Raw genomic sequence first — 19,375 nt, 5'->3', positions numbered from 1 at the left:
GGGCTGACACGACCAAAGGCCTGATCTCAATGGCGTACAGGAGTTTGCTGTCCAAACACCTGGGAAACCCAATGGTGCTGGTAAAAGCGAAATGGGAACAGGATGTTGGTCCATTGACAGAGGAGGAGTGGGAGGGGATATTAGCGTCCACATGTCACTTATCACTCAGTCTGGCGCAGAGGAGATCCCAACTCTTCCTGATACATAGAGTGTACCGCACCCCGTGGGTATTAAAACAGATGGGTATTAGAGCGGATGCTAAATGTCCTAGGTGCACGGAAGAGAAGGCGGACATTCTGCATATGTTTTGGTCATGTGAGGCTCTGAGGACCCTATGGGGGGAAATATTGGATCTGATAAAGCAGGTGTATGGTCGGGAATTGGCGGCAGACCCTAAAGTTATGTTGTTGGGAGCGGTGGGAGAAGTGGAGAGTGACAAAATGGCAAGCCTGGCAATTGCCAAGATATTATACCAAACGAGGAAATGCATTGCTAAACACTGGCTGGATGCGGAGCCACCAGGGATGAGGGAAATTGTAGGAATGTTGAACTATAATATCCTGATGGAGCATAAGATATTTTCTAAAAGGGGCACGGAAAAAAAATTTGAGAAACAATGGAGCAGATGGTTGGCCTGTCCTGAGGTGCTGACACCTGAACTGAGCAGAATAAGGGCGAGAGTCATCTGAGGAACTGGAGGTGATAGAGTCTGGAGCAAAAAGGGGTGTTGGGAAACTTGATAAGAGAAATGTGCTCTGACCAGGAATGGTACTAGAAACAAAGGGCGGAGATATAGTGGGGGGCGGTGCGGGGAGGGGGGAAAGGGGGGGAAGTTGGGGATTTTCTGATATGCTGTCACTATTGTATACGATGTTGGTAAATTGTAATGTGAATGTTATTATGTTATTTCTTTTCTGTGTTCGTATCAATAAAATTGGTTTGATTTATAAAAAAAACAACGCATGGAAAATCTGCAGCAAATCTGCGCTGTGGGAACTCTGCCTTAGTCTCCTATCAGCCGTTTCAGGCAGAGAAAAGGGAATAGACAGAAAAAAAGCTATAAACTAATGGAGGGGATTTAGACTTAACCGCCAATTTACCTGTGACATCGCATCTTAATATTTTAAATATGGATCATGCAAATAGTTAAAGGGGTTGTCTCATTAGGGCAAATGGATGGATGGAGAGGAGGGGGGAGGAGAGAGAGAGAGAGCGAGCGCGGATACAGAGAGAGAGCGAGAGAGAGAGAGAGAGCGAGCGCGGATACACAGAGAGAGAGAGAGAGAGAGAGCGCAGAGAGAGCGAGAGAGCGAGAGAGCGAGAGAAAAAGAGATAGCGAGAGAAAAAGAGATAGCGAGATAGCGAGCGAGCGCGAGAAAGAGAGAGCGAGCGCGAGATTTTTATACATTAATGCAGTTATTTTCTCCGGTATTATTATACTTTTTATTTTGCCATTGCTTACACCATCTGATCTACTACAAAGCCCATCTAAAAGAAGTCCTGTCAATCAGTTTCTCAGTTTATGCCCAATTGCCTACATTTTGCTATCTACAAGGGGTTAATCCAGTAAGTATGCTGCTACCAATTATTCCCAATCTTCGTAAACCCGGCTTACTTCATGTTTATTTTACATTCTTTTCCCCATCCAACATGGAAATGCACAGCAGTCGGCTCAGATTTCCAGCTAGCAGGCTAAGCTTAAACTAAAGTCTTAATCCACAGTCACCCAGAGAAAAGAATGTTTGTCTGCCATTGAATTATCTTCCATGCATGGCCTGACAGTGTAACGTTACATGTCTCAAGAGATGGCAAGTATGTACGTCCCATGTAGCGTGTTTTACTTGCTTAGCAGGAAAGAAATTTGTTCTGCTCCATTACCGTTAACAAAGGTGAGTTTGTTCCAAAAACTTCCCAGAGACCAAAAATATTTTCGAAATTCCTTGCGATCCTCAAACAATTCAGGGGCTCATGCATCATCAGTGTTGTTCGTAAGACACTTAAGTTTCTGTTTCAAAGCCATCAAAAATGGCGGCATCTGCGGCCGTTTTTTTTATTAAATCTGGCAGAATTTTATAAAATGTTTGCAAATTTCATAAATTTCTCTTGTATAACCAGTGTAGTAAGATTTTACATACCGTAACTTAAAATATTAAGATTGATTAGCCATGGCCCATTAACATACCTCAAGTTTCTTAAAGTGGGACAACAATGTACCCTACCCATGTGACGCCAATGTTGATATATGTATATGAATTTACTGCCAGAGCCATTTAGTCTCTAAATAAACAAGGCTTTAGTGCCCAGACACACAGTACACTCATTACCAAAAGACATGTAGTGCCTAGCGAGTGCCATGCATTATCCAAAGTGTCATATACTTTCCACCGAAAAGAAAACCGCATTGACAAAGTGCCCTCCAGTACCCAGAAAGTGCCATACTTTGCTTACATAGAGCCATTTAGTGCCTAGTGCCATTCTTTGCCCACATAGTGCCTTGTTAAAACAGTGGCATAATTTGCTCAGATAAATAGTTGCCTACAGGCCACAGTCTTCCCATCAGCTGCCACTTACATCCCGATGCTGATCATGAATACGATTGCACTGTGCAGGAAATTTTTGCTGCCCTCTACTGGCTGCTTCAGGTAAAGTTAGTAATGTCTCATTGACATTACTAGTTTAACCATAGAGCACTTTCAAAAGCCCTCCGATCTGTTGAGTCCGGCTGGATCGGAGACCCTTGGGAGTAGTTAAATCGTATTAAATAAGACAACACGGAGGGTCACACCACTCGGTTATAGCAGGTGTTGAAAAACTCATGCACTTAAATATTCCCCAACTGCAAGTGTTGCTAGATTGTGAGCCATCCTCATACTTTGCTCTTACTAGACATTGCTCGCCATCAAAGTACTACCTGAAGTTGCTGAATATTTGAGTATTTCATTTGCGTATTCGGTTATATTGATCAGGATGCAACCATTGATCAAGAACTTCTAAAGTTGGTCTGATTAGTGCCATAGAATGAAAAAAAGTACATACCCAAATTATTGGTGGGATATCGTTTGCGTAGTTTCTCGGTCAGTTTGGATACTTTACTTTTGATAGCATCGTTTCTGCTGAGGAAACCATTGTCCTGCATGTTCAGTTCATACTCTGATGGGCACTGCGACACATCATCATCCTCCTGAAAAGTAAAAAAAGGGACACGGACCCCATTATCAGTATAAGGGAGTATCTTTCGAATACTTTGTCTTTAGGTAAATTTTGTTTCATGCAATTGATCTTGTGATGTGGCACTGCAGGAAACCTAGCCAACCATATCACCGATCCAACCAAATAAATATCAAAAAGTTCTTCAAAAGTATAGTATAGTCAGTTTGGGAAGTCAAAATAGTCCATTCAATTTTGCTTCTTAAGAAAACCAGAGACGTTAAATAATCGGACAGTTCCATCATTCACATGCATGTTTGGCATCTGCTTGTCCACCCCCACCCTCCATAGAAATTAGAAGGCATATATATTCAGTTGAGCCTGAAAATTGGCTTTTCTTATACTGTAGATCGCCATTGAATCGGGCAGGAAAAATTCAACCTTCCCGATTAATCACTCACCCCAACATTGGATGTCGTGAGGGTTTGGCCACTGTTAGATGTTCTGGCATAGATACTTTCAGACAAGGCTTTTGGTCTTTATCCAATTTTAGAGGAACATTAAAAATTCTTGAATGCAGTCAAGCAAATATATTGTATCATGGTTATGAAATTTTTAGGTCTAGTGACTAGCTATGGCATAAGTTGGAAACATGGACCACACAAGCAGCCAATATTGTAGAAGGCACATGCCCCATGCAGATAGAAGATCAATATGATCAAATGCAATGACAACTATGTTGGCAGTCATCAACCAAATAAGGGTCAACTCTAAACGGTGCCATAAATGTGGAGATGTCTCACAGGCATAAATGGCGGGTGTTTTTCATCCAGAAAGATTGGTGACATCACACATAGTGACATAGTAAGTTGCTTAATCAAAGTTACTTATTAGTAATTGCGTGACCTTTAACCAAGGCCGATTAAGGTCCCTAAGTCTGGAAAAAAAAAAGTTGACCCAAAAAACAGACTTTTGTAATCCTGCTACTCAATATTTATAATAATTTAGTCTAAGGATTGCCCATTCATACCAATTAGGCAGCAAGATTTCAAGATGGCATCTTTGCCATTGACCCCAGCTATCAGTTCAAGAAAAGCACCTGCACAACATGCATCAGGTCTGATAGTGACATCACCTGAGGAAGAGAATGAGAAAAATCTTTGGGGAAGAGACCATGTAACAGATCAGCTGTCTCGGTAAAATCTCTCTGTGTTACGCATCCACCACTCACCATGGTCATCAGTTGTTGCTCCTTTCTCAAGCAGCATGGACAAAAGAAAAGACAATTAAGAACCAACTCTTCTTGAGAAAAAAAAATAAAAATAATAATTAAAAAAAACAAAAATGAAAAAGGAAATCCAGACCTGGTATTTTATTTTATACTCCAGTGCAAATAAATAGTAAGGCTTTTGCACCAGCATCTAAAATAGATCTTCTCCAGAAGGCATGATTCCTCCTTCCGGAGACCCATCTGATAGGAAGTCTTTAGGTCAATACTCCCTGGTAAAACTAAGCAAAACAAAAAGCTCTCCTAGAGGAGGAAGAAAACAGTCGCTCTAGTGCCACCTATAGGTGACTATCCTGTAAGTTGACGTCTAACTTTGAGAGCCAGTACACACAGCATTTCACACCGCCAACCCCAACCCTACTCTGCACTGACAAGCAAGAATTCCGAAACCGCACTGTCTACAGATGGAGGTGTCCGGTTTGGCTGATAACCGAGTCATGTTTAAAAGCTCCTTAAAAAGGGTGGGACACTGGCTTACAGGTAGTCATCTATCGCTGGCACAAGGGAGAGTTTTCTCCCTTCTGAAGGAGAGCTATTTTGCATATTTTTTCCAAGGAGCATCAGTACCTACTAAGAGCCAGCACATCACACCTTGTTACAGAAATGATCAGCCTACGGCTGATGGACTTGTGTAGTGTGGCTTTATTAGGTGTTGTCAAGTGTGTTTTGACTCCTGGAGACCTAATAAATGGGTTTCCAAAATTTCTTCTCTTCGATATGGTTCCTAAGGATTTTTAATGGCGTGTCCATGGTTTCGGTGAAATCAATCTACGTTGTCGCTGGTCCTATTCCTCTTTTCTCTTCAACTCTTCCAAGCACAACGGTCTTCTTGAATGAGCTGGATCATCTCAAGAGAGGTCTTCAATAAGATTTAGCCCCTGTATGGTCACTTGTGCTTCAAGATTTGGCTTAATTTGGTCAAGGATTCATTTAAAAGTCATTACTAACTTTGCCACGTCATCACTATTTATCCTGTCCATATTCTTTCATGTCCAGATTCCACATCCACAAAGAGCCACAATCAACACAATGGCTCTTCTAGGTCTTTTCTCCTTGATCCACCAGGAGCCAATGCTTGTTGTCAAGCTTCCACTATAGTCGGACATACACATTAGATAGATGTTGGCTGAGCAGTTATTAAGCCGACAATGATTTCTCCCGACTCCACCTTACGATTGTTCAACTCATTGCACATGTTTATTTCAATGGGGAGAGGTGAAAAAGCAACTGATAGACCCCTCCGACAGCGGCTTATCCCCAACAGGGACAAAGGATTTCATCATACCTGATCCCACTTTCCCCCGGACTTCCATTTTTGAGGAGGCTCCCACACATATGAGATTGTTGGTTGATCCCACCAATACCAGCAGGTTCTGCCAACTTTTCTCCCAAATGAATGGCCAAGAGAGTTATTCTCAACTCAGATGCTTTTACGGCATATCCACTGGATAGGTCATAAATGTCTCATAGGTGTGGGTCACACCTCTAGGACCTATCTGGAGAAAAGGAGTCCCCCACATCTAGGAGGGAGACTGAACGGAGAGATGGCCGTACATTCCCGTACCTTACTCAACTCACTTCTATGAGAGGTACAGAAACAGCTGAGCAAGCATGCTCGCCAGGCAGGACTAGAGTTGGGGGGGGACCCCTTTTTTGCAGATAGGTGCAGGTCCCAGGGCGGAGACGCGCACCTATCATAGGGAATAACGCTTTAAGTCTTTGTCTTTACTATCAAGACTAAAGTTTGCCAGGGGCTAATAAATACTTCAATCAACTGCAACAAACCCATTAACTTCAAAAACTTGCCAAATTAAATGTAAAAAAAAAAATTAAAATTAAAAAATATATAATGCATAGGAAAAAAACAACAACAACAACATGTATGTTCTCCAAATACCACAATTACAAACTGCCTCTTTCACCCACCTCTATTGCATCTTTAAATTCGTCATCAGGTTCTGCTTCTTCAGCTTCTTCCACACTCCCCGGAGAGAGATCCTGTCACACAAAAATCATTTTATGATATTTTCTACATATTTTAGACTGTTTCTGCAAACAAAACATTAGCTAAAAAGTGAAGCACTTATGCAAATACTCTTTTACAGATTCATCCACAACTATATTCCCAAATCTGCGGAGTGCCCGCTTGTTGAGTGTTTGCCCAATGATTCCACTGGTACAGTAACCGGATGCAGGAAAACCAGAGGTGGCCATAGCCTTTAGATGAAAGTCAGTGGACACGGGTGATCACAGACATTTTGGTCGATCACCGCTTGAAAATGTTATGCAAATTATCATCCGCGATGACCGACCTGTCTGCAAATAGTTGATTGGTCATGTTGGATATTTTGCCGGTTATCAGCTGAAAATGCATGTATGGCGAGATCGGACGATTGTGAATATTCTTTAGACTTTATTTTTTCTGAACTCTGTGATCAAATATTTTACAGTTTCATTTTTCAGATTAGTCCAGCTTGTTGATGGCTGAATCATTCGTATACAGCTGGGTCAGCATTGCCCATAAGATTACTAGAGGATCCTCTGGTGGGCCAAAGTTATGACTCAATAATAAACCTCAAAACTCCTGCCAAAGACAAGCTAATTTGGAGGTGACTTTGGAGCCACTTGCCACTAGGGTCTATTTACAAATAACCTATTATGCGTTATTGATGATATGTTCTGTGCGTACAAGGATAACAAAAGATCAAGACGTGATTAAAAGTGGACGTGTACATATTCTGTAAAGATGAATGGTGGCCAATTGAACCCCAATCCGACTCAACATGTGCATTGAAATATACCTCTATATGTATATATATTCACTCATTGAATTTTGTATATGGAATAGTGGGAGGGGGGGGGGAGGAGAGACTCGCGCAAAATGACCTACCAACTAAGGTGAGGACAGAATAATTTTTATTTAATATTTTTTTGTCATTTCAGAGAACTGAACGCTAAAAACTCTTGACAGGATGACCACTCCCCTTTGCCGTTGTGTAAGTGGTGATCGGAGGGTTATTATCTGCTCCAGGTGATCACTTTAATAGAGTCACAATGAAGTTCTTACTCATCATTCATGGAGAAACATACTGGAGCTCCAATGTCATTATAAAGTCTAATCTTCATCTAATCTGTTCACAAATGCAGCATCAGCAAAATGAAAACTTGGAAGCAAAACACCCAACTGCTTTTGCAAGAATGGATTGCTGGACACCATAAGAAATACAATTTTGCGGTCTTTAAAGGGAAAATCCATCAATAAAGGAAAAAAAAAATCACCATTATAATAACCCATTAGAGAGTCACAAATTATATACACTATATGTCCAGTGACGGCCCTATAAGATTGGGACATTTCTTACCAACAGAAAGAAGGCCCAGGAAGCAGTTTAGACTCTGTTCACACATGCATTGGGGTTACTTTTGGTAACTTTGATGCGCTGCCAGATGGTGGGACGACGGATACCAACTGTGCATGATGGACTCATTGACTTACAATGGGGTCCATCAGGTTCCGTTGAAGTGTCTGACGTTTTGACTAGAAGGATAATGCTGCGTTCAGCGCGGGTTTTCTCTGTCAAATCCGACAGAATTGCCGACAGAGACTTCAAACACGTCCGGATCTCCCCATTCTTGTGTCGCTAAACTAATGAAGTGCTGGTGGTAGTTATCATACACACCATTAGAACTTCTGGCTCCTAGATTCCAAGGGAGTAAGATGGTGTCCATTCAACAGTGTTCAAGTAAGAGGGTTGGGGTAGGGGCATTTGGGGCAGACATAGTTCATCTGTAGTTTCATCTTACATAATTAGTAAAATGGATCCAGTTATGTAGGCCATTTTTCTTTCACATTGGTCAATCAAAAAGAAGTTTCCACCACAGGTGAAGGAGTTTACCAGGACTGTAATATTGATGCGCTTTCCTTAGAATAGGCCATAAATATCTGATCAGCAAAGGTGCCCAGAGTTGGACCCCCACCAAACAGCTGTATGAAGCGGCCATGGGAAGAACAAAATACCCGCATGTTACTGGGCTGTACAGGAGAAGTTGCCAAAAAGGTGTCCCCTTCTCGGACATTACCTCCTGCTCTACATCCATTGGCTGAAACGGCATCTCACAGACTTCCTGCTCTATCTGCCGCTACCCCTGAATGGACAATGACCCTTGTCCGTCCATTTTACAGATTCTAAAAATTTGGCTGACGTTTCAGGTTAGTGCCGTTGTATATAGTTATTTGGTGATCCATTTTTACGTTGTACAGAATATCAATCCTCATTCTACTACCAGTATACACGTGATTCTATATACTTCTGCCTCTTCCCTCTTTCCTTGCAGATTGTAAACTCTTATGACAGGAACCTCTATTCTTCTGTATTGGTTTTTGTTATTCTGTAAGCCTGTGTCATCTATTGTATTTTCTTATTTGACAGTTTTATGTGGACGTTCATATGCTATATATATTATTACACCTCTATTTCAGCACCCTGGAAGTTAAAGGCACCATAAATAATACTATTTATCCATGTATAAATCTGGCATCGGAAATAACAGTCACTAAATCATGATTCACCATAAAAACATGTTCTGACTACATTAAAAAAAATAAAAATAAAATAAAAACAGTAGACATAACATCCAGCTGCTTATATATTACAGGCCTGAAACGCGTCAGCATCTTCCAACTTTTGACTTTGTATAGCTGGCTTCATCTGCTCTGTGGTCCAGAGACCATAACTCCCAGCGGTCCTGTTTTACACACAGCCGTAAGGCAAAGAGGTGGCACTTTTCCTGCAGTTTCTGGGCATACTCTGGTGGAGTGGGCAAATTCTGATTTCCCGCGACTTGGTATTCAAATGTTAGGCTGATGCCAGCACCTATTTTTGAGTGCCTGAAAGTGCGGCCTACCATTTATTGATAGAAAGGGACCCCTTCGTTCTAATGATCTGAAATCAGACCCCCGCAGATCCAAAATTGCTGGCCCTTCCTAAGGACAGACCATCAATGTTATTTCCCCAAAAATAACTTTAAGTTCTTCTTTACATTGGTAGACAATGGCTGTAGTAGAGTTAAAAAAAAAAAAAAAAAAAAAAAAACACAACCCAAAAAACTAGTTTTATAAAACAGGAAAACTCTCAGAGCAGTTGTCACTTCCCTTCCTCCGCTACTTCTGACAGGTGCTACATACTGTTATTCAGCCGGGGGCGACAGTAGACCCTTAAGGGAACTTTCTTCCGTGCTTAGAGAATATGAAATTCGCGCTGCATCCTAAAGCTCCATGCACACGACACAGCCGGCCGTGGACAGCCGGACGTTTTTACAGGCCGTGCTCCCATTATAAAGCATGGGAGCACAGTCCGTTAAATAAATAAAAAAGTAGGACATGTCCTATTTTTTTCGGAACAGACATCTTCCCGGAAATATACGAAGAGAGATATGGAAAGATCTGAGCGCTTTCTCCTAGCGGTTTCCATATCTACTATAGACAATTATGGACCGTGACAGAACACATGCGTCTCCACCAGGAATGGGCACTTCTATACATATTGGGGCTCAGCAGTGGGACATCCACGATGATCCTTTTTGGAATATGAAGCACATGCCATAAATAGTTTTCCGAAGAAAACACCCTCTTTAAAGGGAACTCTCCTCACCCCTCGCTGGCCGCTGCTGTCAAAAGTTCATTGCCATTATCCCCTCTCCTAAACTCCTCCTCCGATCGTAACGGTCAGCAAACATTTTGTGCCTTTTCTGGTAATAATTCTGTAGTCTCGTTAGTTCCTCTTCTTATGCCTGCCAACCGCCGAAAACTGGCCCGCCCTGAATGCCAAAATCTTGTCCGAGATGGCGCGCATGCACCCGTCATGTATGGTCCGGACACCCTACCCCGCTCAAATCTATTTACTGCGCATGTGTCGCTATGGTTTATTATTGTACGCACGCACCACAACAGATTGATGCGCAAGCGCGGGATTTCATGTGTGCTGTGGGAGGGCTTGGAGATGTCAATCAAAAGTAAGGAGGCAGGGTTAGCTCGGAAAGGCTTGAGGAATGAAGATATGACTCTTTTCAGAGGAAGATATGAGGTACACAGCCTACTTACAAGACGATGATTATAGGTTGCACAAAAATTATTGTTGTGTCAGGAGTATGCTAATACAGCGTAAGTATATAATAAAGTTATCCCTTTAGGTATTATATTAAATAATGACATTTTTTGGTTTTTTTTTGTAAGATAAAATGTTAATTGCCCATACATTAAATAAAAAAACCTACACATTAGGTATCTACACAACCGTAATAACCTGAAGAGTTAAATTAACAAATTCTGCCGCATAAAACAAGGCCTCATATAGCTACGCCAATAAAAAATAAATAAAAAAAACGTTATGGCTGCTGACAGCGCAGAAAGGGAAAAAAATAAAATGAAATTTAGCTGGTTATTCAGGTCTTTTCAGGCCTGTTCATTAAGGGGTTAAAAAGGGTTTATTTCCAACATTTCGCTCTCCCTGTAAATATAGGTCCTTGTCCTTTTTATACCCGTTCCTGGTAAATTTGGGTGATAACCAATATGGCTATTATATCCCCCACAAGGGTTTCAACCAACTTTTCCAGACTCCTGAATGTCAGATCGGTCTACTTCTGTACAATATGGGGAAGAGGGGGGGGGGGGGGGGAGATTCACTGCATAACTACAGGTGTAATTACCTGTCGGAGCTATAATGAAGACAGTAGTGGTTCCAGGGCTGGCATTAGTACCTGGCGAACTCGGCCATCGAGTGCTTACACGGTCATCGCTCCTCCAGGAGCGTAATCCTCGGCCACAGCATTGCCGATGCTCTGGTCGGAGATTCTGCTCCTAAAAGGGAGCCCCTGACGTCCCTGTCCATATGTGGACAGGGAAGTCATGGGCTCCTCCGGGACTGGAATCCCTGGCCAGAGCGCTGCCAACTTTCCTGGAGGAGCCCTTGACATCACTGTCCATATATGGACAGTGACATCAGGGACTCCTTTTGAAGTGGAATCCCCGGCCAATGCGTTGCCGACGCTCTGGCCGGTGATACGGCCGCTGGAGGCGCCCATGGCATCAAGTCTATACGAACAGTGACGTCAAGGGCTCCTCCAGGAGAGGAATCCCTGGCAGGAGCGTCGGCAATGCTGAGGATTCCACTCCTAAAGCGAGCCCCAATGGCACCATCTACAGGGGTTGTGTGTGGCACTATCTACAGAGGGCACTGTATACATGGGGGCAGAAACTGCAGTTTTCTGCTGTTCTACTGCCGCCGTGATTTCCCCTGCAAAGGGGACCACTAAGTCGGTGTCACCCAAGGGCCCACATAACCCTGGAGCTTGGTGGTCACCGAGCTTTTCTAGATTCCTGAATGGCAAATCTGCCTAGTTACTCGGAAATACAGGAGCATGGGATGTTCTACTGAATTACTAAGCAGATTTGCCCTCGAGACACACACAGATATAACCAAGAGGGAAATGCTCTACAAGCAGCGAGGCCTCCGGTCAGTGGAAGGTTTCATGTCGTACAGCAACCAAAACAGGAGAAATTAAATTAAGTCAGAAGGGAATAGTTTTTCCAAAAACACATTCATCATAAAAATAAACAAAGCCGTATCTCGGCCCACAAAGGAAGGTCGGGCTCGGGGCCAACAGGCGCTGCCAGGCTATGACTGATTTAGGACTTTCTATGCAGTGTCAGAACAGGAATACAGCTCTGTGGGATCCCGGGATCGCCGGCCAACAAACCAGATGGGTAAGCAACGGATTCCTTAGGACGACGAACGACTTTCTTGCATTGTCCAGGGAGTATTGAAGGAATGTGCGGAATCATGTAACAATTATATTAAGAATATTATAATGATCATCAGATGCGAGGAAAATCATTTGTACCGAGCACAAGATTAAATATGGGGAACGTGAACGATCAAAAGGAAATTGAACCTAAAGTCTTGATAACTGTTTTTTCTAATGAAAGACACATTGGCCTAACAAGAAAATACATGTAGGAAATGATATAATAAAAAAAAAAAAAAAATAATTTTTTTAGATCATTTCCTACATGTATTTTCTTGTGTGTATTTTATACATATACACACACACACACACACACACACACACACACACACACACACACACACACACACACACACACACACGGAAATGTGCACTGGCTGATAACAGGGAACAACAGTTTGCATTCAGGTGCACAACACATGGGGATAACTTTAGCTTTTGTGTCCCACTGTACTATGAAGCAGTTCTGCAGCTTTCTTATATACTTTGTTTCAGTTCATCACCGGTTTCAAGATTGCTGCTTGCTGTCAGTGAATGGAAACATTGTTCACATTCTGAGGCACTGGTCAAGAAAAAAAAAAAAATACTCTTTGGGCATAGAAACATATGAGAGTCCACATATAAAAATATATACGTCGGTCACATGGCCCATTTATGATGTAATCAAAGCCAAAGAGCAGTCAGTCTGGAGTCCCGGAAAGGACAAATTTGTGGTGCTGTGTTAAAGGGGTTGTCGAGGATTAGAATAAAAGGTCTGCCTTTTTTCTTTAAGCAGCACGACGTCTGTCCATAGGCTGTGTCCGTTATTGCAGATCAGCCCCATTTACTTTAATAATGATCAGCTGCCATACCAGCCCGTGGACAGATGTGGCGCCGTTTCTGGAAGAATCAAACCTTTATTCTAATCCCGTACAACCCATTAAGCTCAAAGAGGATTGCCTTGATTGATACATTACAACAAACGCGCAGCTGCATGAGCAGCCTCTGATAGCAAACAATATTTCCAGTTGTTGACAGCAAGCAGAGAATTCGAACTGAAACCACCATTTTTGGGGAATATAGTAGGAGTCTAATATAATTTGAGCAATTTACCAAAAAACAAAAACACACATTTTTCACGGTAGCGTCTCCCGAAAATCTAATTTCTAGGATATGCCATCATGCCTGTGTCACAAACAGAGCGCAATGAGTTTTCGGTTTACGTAAAGCTAAAAGTACTTAAAGTAACTTAATAAATTGTACACAACATGGTCGCTTAAATTATCGTCCCAGTGTAGAAAACCCATGACGTTATGTACATAATACGACCAAAGACAAAGGTCGTCCTGGTGACATCACATTTATGTGGTCACGTAACAATACTACGTGGCTAGATCATCCAAGGGCTTTTGGCTCTACACATGCCCTGAAGACACTGCACATGTACAGATACGCTCATAGAGCAAGAGTCCTTGGACAATGTGGTCACATGAACGCATAGGAATGATGTCATCAGGACAATCTTTCTCATTGGCCAAAATAAATACAGCCATGGGTTATTATGTCACTTACTGAGGTCATAAACTGGAGACAGACTATACTGGTAGAAGAAGATTGGGCATTACTCACTTCTGAGTTGGCTGGTACTGGGGTGGGCGTTCGATCCACAACGGTTACGTTTTCCACCTCTTGCGCAGCTTGAGCTGATTCTAAGGACGCCGTCTCACGGCTGCCTCTTTGCTGGAAAGATGCTTTACATTCTGCGACAACTAGAGACAAAAAAAATAACATTATGAAAGAGATGTAGGCCACTAACCAGACCATATGGTGGCAAACGCCCACTGAACCGACCACATACTAGAAGTCCACGATGAGAAAACGTACTGAGAAATTCTATTCAGTCCAGTCTTTCGGTCTCCATAGGGTTGAAATGTTATGGTAGATTTCCAATCAATTCAATTTTAGTGTCCCAGAGCAATTTTTTGATTTCCGAGCAAAGTTAAACTAGAAGTCAAGAAAGGATGTGATGCTTATGGATGTCGAAGAGAGTCCTGTTTCTGGGCACTTTAAATATTAAAATGGCTCCTGGAGTGGTCTAACTGGGTCATAAGGTCTATGGTAGGACCACACAACCTTCTTCTACGGAGGCCTCAGGTCTTTGGTATTTTGCCCTTCAGATACCATCTGGAATCTGGTGCACAAAAACTATGACAAACTCATGACGGCTTCTGCAGTTACATCCTCACTGTCTGGTGTTCGGGTGCTTTTACTGCCGTTTTTTGGACTTTTCTATTGAGAATTATGGAGTCTGCTGGACCGGAGAGGACCAAAAATTTGTATACCAAATAAAATAATTCTGGAACATATTTTTTTTTTTTTAGAGGTGTTGTACCGTTCCTCGGTTATTCTTCCTACAAATTTATGAATAAGTTGACAACTGGGTGTTACCAGATGGGGTGTGTCCTTACACAGAGGCAGTGTCCAATCAGTGCTCACAGTCTCAGACTATGTGGGGACACGCCCTTTTGAAAAGAGGAAGGATAACGCTTGTCAATTTATTCATACGTTTCTAGGAGGAGTAATAGAGGAACGGCACTGTGCAGAGTTCTAAGAAAGAATGCTCCAGAATTGTGATTTTATGGGGAATACAAGTAATTACTAAAACAGACCTATCAGTAGAGCTGACGGATCCTCTTTAGGATAAGGGTTTTTGTCACATCTCCTTGCAAGCGTGAACCAGGGAGCCTTCCGTTTCTTGGGTCAGGGAAGTGTTTTGTGAATTTACTCAGAGTACGGATTTGCACATTGAGGGTTGTTTTACTGGCACAATGGTGCCTGATCATTCAGCATCACATGTAACAGGACCAATTCCGGTGACTGTCCCCTTTAAGAAAAATATTTGCACCCAACAGTAACACCCTGAGCGGTTATAGTGTTTCATGGCCATCAAAATCTTTTTGCAAAGCCCTTTAGATAAATCCCCATTTTAAAAAAGCACCCTTTTATTATTTTGTACTGTACAATTGATCTATATCCAAGGCACCGCTCTGCCAGGAACCATTAAAGATCCTGGCAGGCGATACTCTAACATTCTTTAGGATCCTTATCTCTCGTCTAAATTTGTATAAACCTCAAAAGATGATTTAGACTTAAAAAAAAAAAAAAAGCCTTACTACATTAGTATAATCCAAGCCGAAAGCCCACTTTGTGCAGGTTAGTGCACCCTCTAATATATACTCATTATCACAGTGCGCAACAAATTAGTGCATGTTCACACTGGGCGGATACGCTGCATAAAAGCACACAGCATATCCGACCTGGGCGCCGCAGGGAATTCCGCCCGAAAAACCACAACAAAAATTGTGGAAACTGCACATAAAAAAAGTTTCATACAAATGTAGTCATGGCGACGCATCCCTCTGACGTCCTGTCCTGCAGCCCAGCCTCCTAGGATGAGGTTTCATTTGATGTGACCGCTGCAGCCTGTAGCGATTTCGCTGCAAAAATCGAAAACATTTGCTATTTGTTGTGGGTTTTACCTTTCCATTGAATTCAATGGGGAAAACCTGCAAGAATAAAGCTGCGATTACGAAAATACAAATGGACATGCTGTGGATTAAAGAAAACGCACCGGTCAATTTCTGTGCGTTTTTTCCGCTCAGCATTTACGCAGCGTGTGGAGGAGATTTGTTCAAATGTCATCCGCTCTGCTGCTACTGTATTTTCCGCAGCAGAATACGTTGCGAAAAATCCACAGTATTTACGTGTGAACTTACCCTTATAATGGTGTGTCTAATTACTTAGGGACAGCTACATGAAAATGACGAAACCCCCCATCCCCAAGTCCTTCCCCAAGTCCTTGAAACTTTGCTTCTCGTCTCACACCCAAAAAGGCTACTCCGAGGGACAGAAGAACTTTCCGTCCATTCTGGTTAATAAAACACGGTCATCATGCTATAGAAAGCCTAATAGCCATATAATAGCCAGCTGGCCATCAGGGCTGGGCTATGGCAAAACATTGTATGTTGCCCCCTCCCTCTTTTTGAAAGGCTTATAATAGTCCCATACAGTGCCATCAACCAGAACTCCACCATACAGTGCCCAAAATGTGCCATACTGTGCCATCAACCAGAACTCCACCATACACTGCCTAAACGAGAATGCCCAAATGACTGAGCCATATAGTGTCCGACAATATATAAAAGTAAAATACCCTTAATATAGTATTAATAGAAACCTGGTAGATGCTGGATTATCAAATCTACTAAATTATTGGATAGTCATAGAAGGAAATTTTATAAAAATCTTCTAAGGGCTCGTTCAGACGAGCGTGATTCTCCTCCGTGTGCTGTGGGTTGAAGCAGCGCACAGGACACGGACCCATTGATTTCAATGGGACTATTCACACATGCCTGAGTTTTTACACAGCAAGCGTCCATTGCGTGAAACTCACTGCATGTCCTGTATTGGCGCGTTTTCACGCACCTAGTCGCCCATTGAAGTCAATAGGTGCGTGAAAACCACGGACAGCACACGAATGCACGTATACGTGTGCTGTCCGTGTTTTACGCATCAATTGCATTGAAATTTTTTTTTTTTTTTTTAAAGTGCTTGCAAGTGCGCGAAAAACAAATGCCACACGCAAAAACGCAATGCACACAGACAAATTTACGCACTTTTTTACGTGCGTAAATCGGTCACGCTCGTGTGAATGTAGCCTTAGGGTTAACTGGAGTCCTGTAACTCAAAATTTATCAAAAATCTAGATAGAATACTAGGCAACGATCCCAATATGATCTAGAGACTCCAGAAAAAATAAAAAAAAAGGGAGAGTTCCGGAACAAGCGGGCAAAACTCCCAGTCGCCTCCCTCTGCTCTGTGTCCTCGGGATGACATCAATCCGGCAGAGAGCAGCGGCTGCAGAATGGGAGCTGCCTGATGGGTGAGACAACTGATTGGTGGAAATGAGGAGTGGGCGAAGACTTTGAGCCTGGACAGGTGGAATATGACTGAACTGGAAATTAACCCCTCCATTGCTAGAAGCTTCTGTATCTACGTGGAGCAGGTGCAGCTAACATAAAATATAGATATACACATTGTATGATGGACACGTAATTTTTTCCATTAGGCGGTACACTGGGCTGCAGTGTATAGAGTTCAGGTCACACACTAATTTCTCATACACTCGCATCAGAATCTATACGGTCGTATAATGCGCTGATATATAGGGTACAGGAGGTGATCGGGTATCCCAAGCTATATATAGGGGTTTACAGTGGGTAGTCTCGGCACTACAGCCGGGGTCTAGATGTTTATTTAAGCAGTTTGTTGTGTGGTCTGTATTTGTTTAGGGACTCTGGGGTATGGTCTGTATTCATTTTGGAATGTGCTAAAGAGGGTCATATGTATCATTTGTGAATTAAATACAGTAAGTTGGGGGTGTGTCCTATATAAACGGGCAGAGCAAAAGAAAAAAAAAAAATTTGCCTTTCACATCTCTGAGATCTACCGGATGTCCCCTCAAACATTGGCAAGTAAATCTAACATTCTTTTCCAAGTTTCCCGATTGGCCTTCTCTGGACGATCAGATGCCATAAGAAAGGATTTTTCCTAGTTCTGTAACACAATCCCCTCCTCATTCCTTACATTTTCAAATAACAGATGGAAGAGGGGTTTAGGCTAATCCAAGAGCAGGCAGAGTATTGCAGGAAGGGGGGGAGACGGACTGATCTTCTTGGAAAGCATATATAATTCTTCACATATTTCTTACATGTTTAATAGAGACAGAAAAGGGTGTGTAAAATAAAAGAGATTATATATATATTTTCTATAGGATTTCTGTTGTGATATTATCCATTTATGAACTGACTAATATGCTAATATTGCTGCCTCATCGTGGGCCAATTCAATATTTGTATAAATTAGGAAGTGCAACTGTCTCGAACTGCCCAGACGCAGAGAGACAAAGTCCTTCTGTATATAGACAAATCTGCTCCTCTGCCACGTAGGCCGCAGCCACCAGACATCTGCTGTATCCCCGGATTTAGAGCAGGAAATTTTATAAGACACAAAATATTCACATTAAACATAATTGCCCGTGTTCCCGTCTGTCCTGAATGCTCTCACCCACGTTAAAGGGACATCACAACAAATTGCACAAGGTCCCATCACGTGTCGACGCTCCGGCCAGATGGAACCGAGCACAAAGCCTGTAATTACCAGCACACATGAACACCATGATCGCCTCCAGACCACAAACTCCATCCAAAATCTGACACTCCACCGGAGACCGGGTCCAGCATCTAAGCGGGGCGCACACACAGATTTATACGACACAGCCTTCATTAATTCACACCCGATAGCAATGCGTCTGGCCCAGGGACACCGGGGTGCCAGAATTAAAACGGATGACATTTGTGTTCCAGCGTCCAAACTCAAACATCTGTCTTTTCTTTATGCCTGGGAATCCTGAGCCGAGGAATTTATAAAGGGAGCGAAATAAAGAGCCATGGGGACTCGTCAGTGTCCAAACATCGTTCAAGCAAGACAACACAAGCGGAGATGGCAACGAGCAAGATTGTGGATTTCCTAGTCTAGCCATTTTGCTCCTAGTTCCAGGCCTGTATCATGCGGGACACAAAAAACAACATTTGTAAGCTTTCATCTGATCTATTGTTCCCTGTTATCAGCCACTTCAGGTTGCGTTGAGGATAACGGACAGTAAGTCTTGGCCCTCACGATTACTACTTTATCTCAAGTCTCACAGATATAAAAAAACAAAAAACAATCAGTAGTATATGTTAAAGGGAACCTGCCACGTTGAATATACAGTCCATTCTGCGGGCAGCAGGTTATAGAGCAGAAGGAGCTGAGCAGGCGGATATATATTTGTGGGATAAGATTCAAGATAACTTGTCATCTATTGATCTAATCATTTGTTTATTTTGGGCTTAGGAGTCCAGTGGGCGGTCCTACTCAGTCTTTTCTGTAGAAGTGGGCATACAGAGATAGATGTCAATCACTGATTAGGACCGCCCACTGGACTCCTAAATCCAGATTGAGCAGAGGTCTAGATCAATAGATGACAAAATATGCTGTATTTTCTTCCCCAAAAATAAAAATAAATATATATATATATATCAGTCTGCTCAGCTCCTT

At 42.4% G+C, this 19,375-nt stretch overlaps 1 protein-coding gene across 5 annotated transcripts in view; it reads right to left on the bottom strand.

Moving 5' to 3' along the window:
- The window catches only part of ZFYVE27 (zinc finger FYVE-type containing 27), a 78,623-nt gene that overhangs the window by 40,841 nt on the left and 18,407 nt on the right, over positions 1–19,375 (bottom strand). For 2 of the 5 annotated variants that reach the window (XM_075843058.1, XM_075843059.1), the window contains exons 7-10: positions 13,847–13,986; positions 6,362–6,433; positions 4,283–4,399; positions 3,037–3,181 (exon numbers count right to left, since the gene is read on the bottom strand). In XM_075843058.1, coding sequence (XP_075699173.1) covers positions 3,037–3,181; positions 4,283–4,399; positions 6,362–6,433; positions 13,847–13,986 — 474 coding nt within the window. The remainder of the gene's footprint in view (positions 1–3,036; positions 3,182–4,282; positions 4,400–6,361; positions 6,434–13,846; positions 13,987–19,375) is intronic. The other 3 variants (XM_075843061.1, XM_075843062.1, XM_075843060.1) reach the window with 2 other exon arrangements.

This window comes from Rhinoderma darwinii, chromosome 11, assembly GCF_050947455.1.
Source record: "Rhinoderma darwinii isolate aRhiDar2 chromosome 11, aRhiDar2.hap1, whole genome shotgun sequence".
Taxonomy (NCBI): Eukaryota; Metazoa; Chordata; class Amphibia; order Anura; family Rhinodermatidae; genus Rhinoderma; species Rhinoderma darwinii.
Note: the sequence above shows the minus strand (reverse complement) of the source record. Positions and strands in the feature narration are given on the sequence as shown.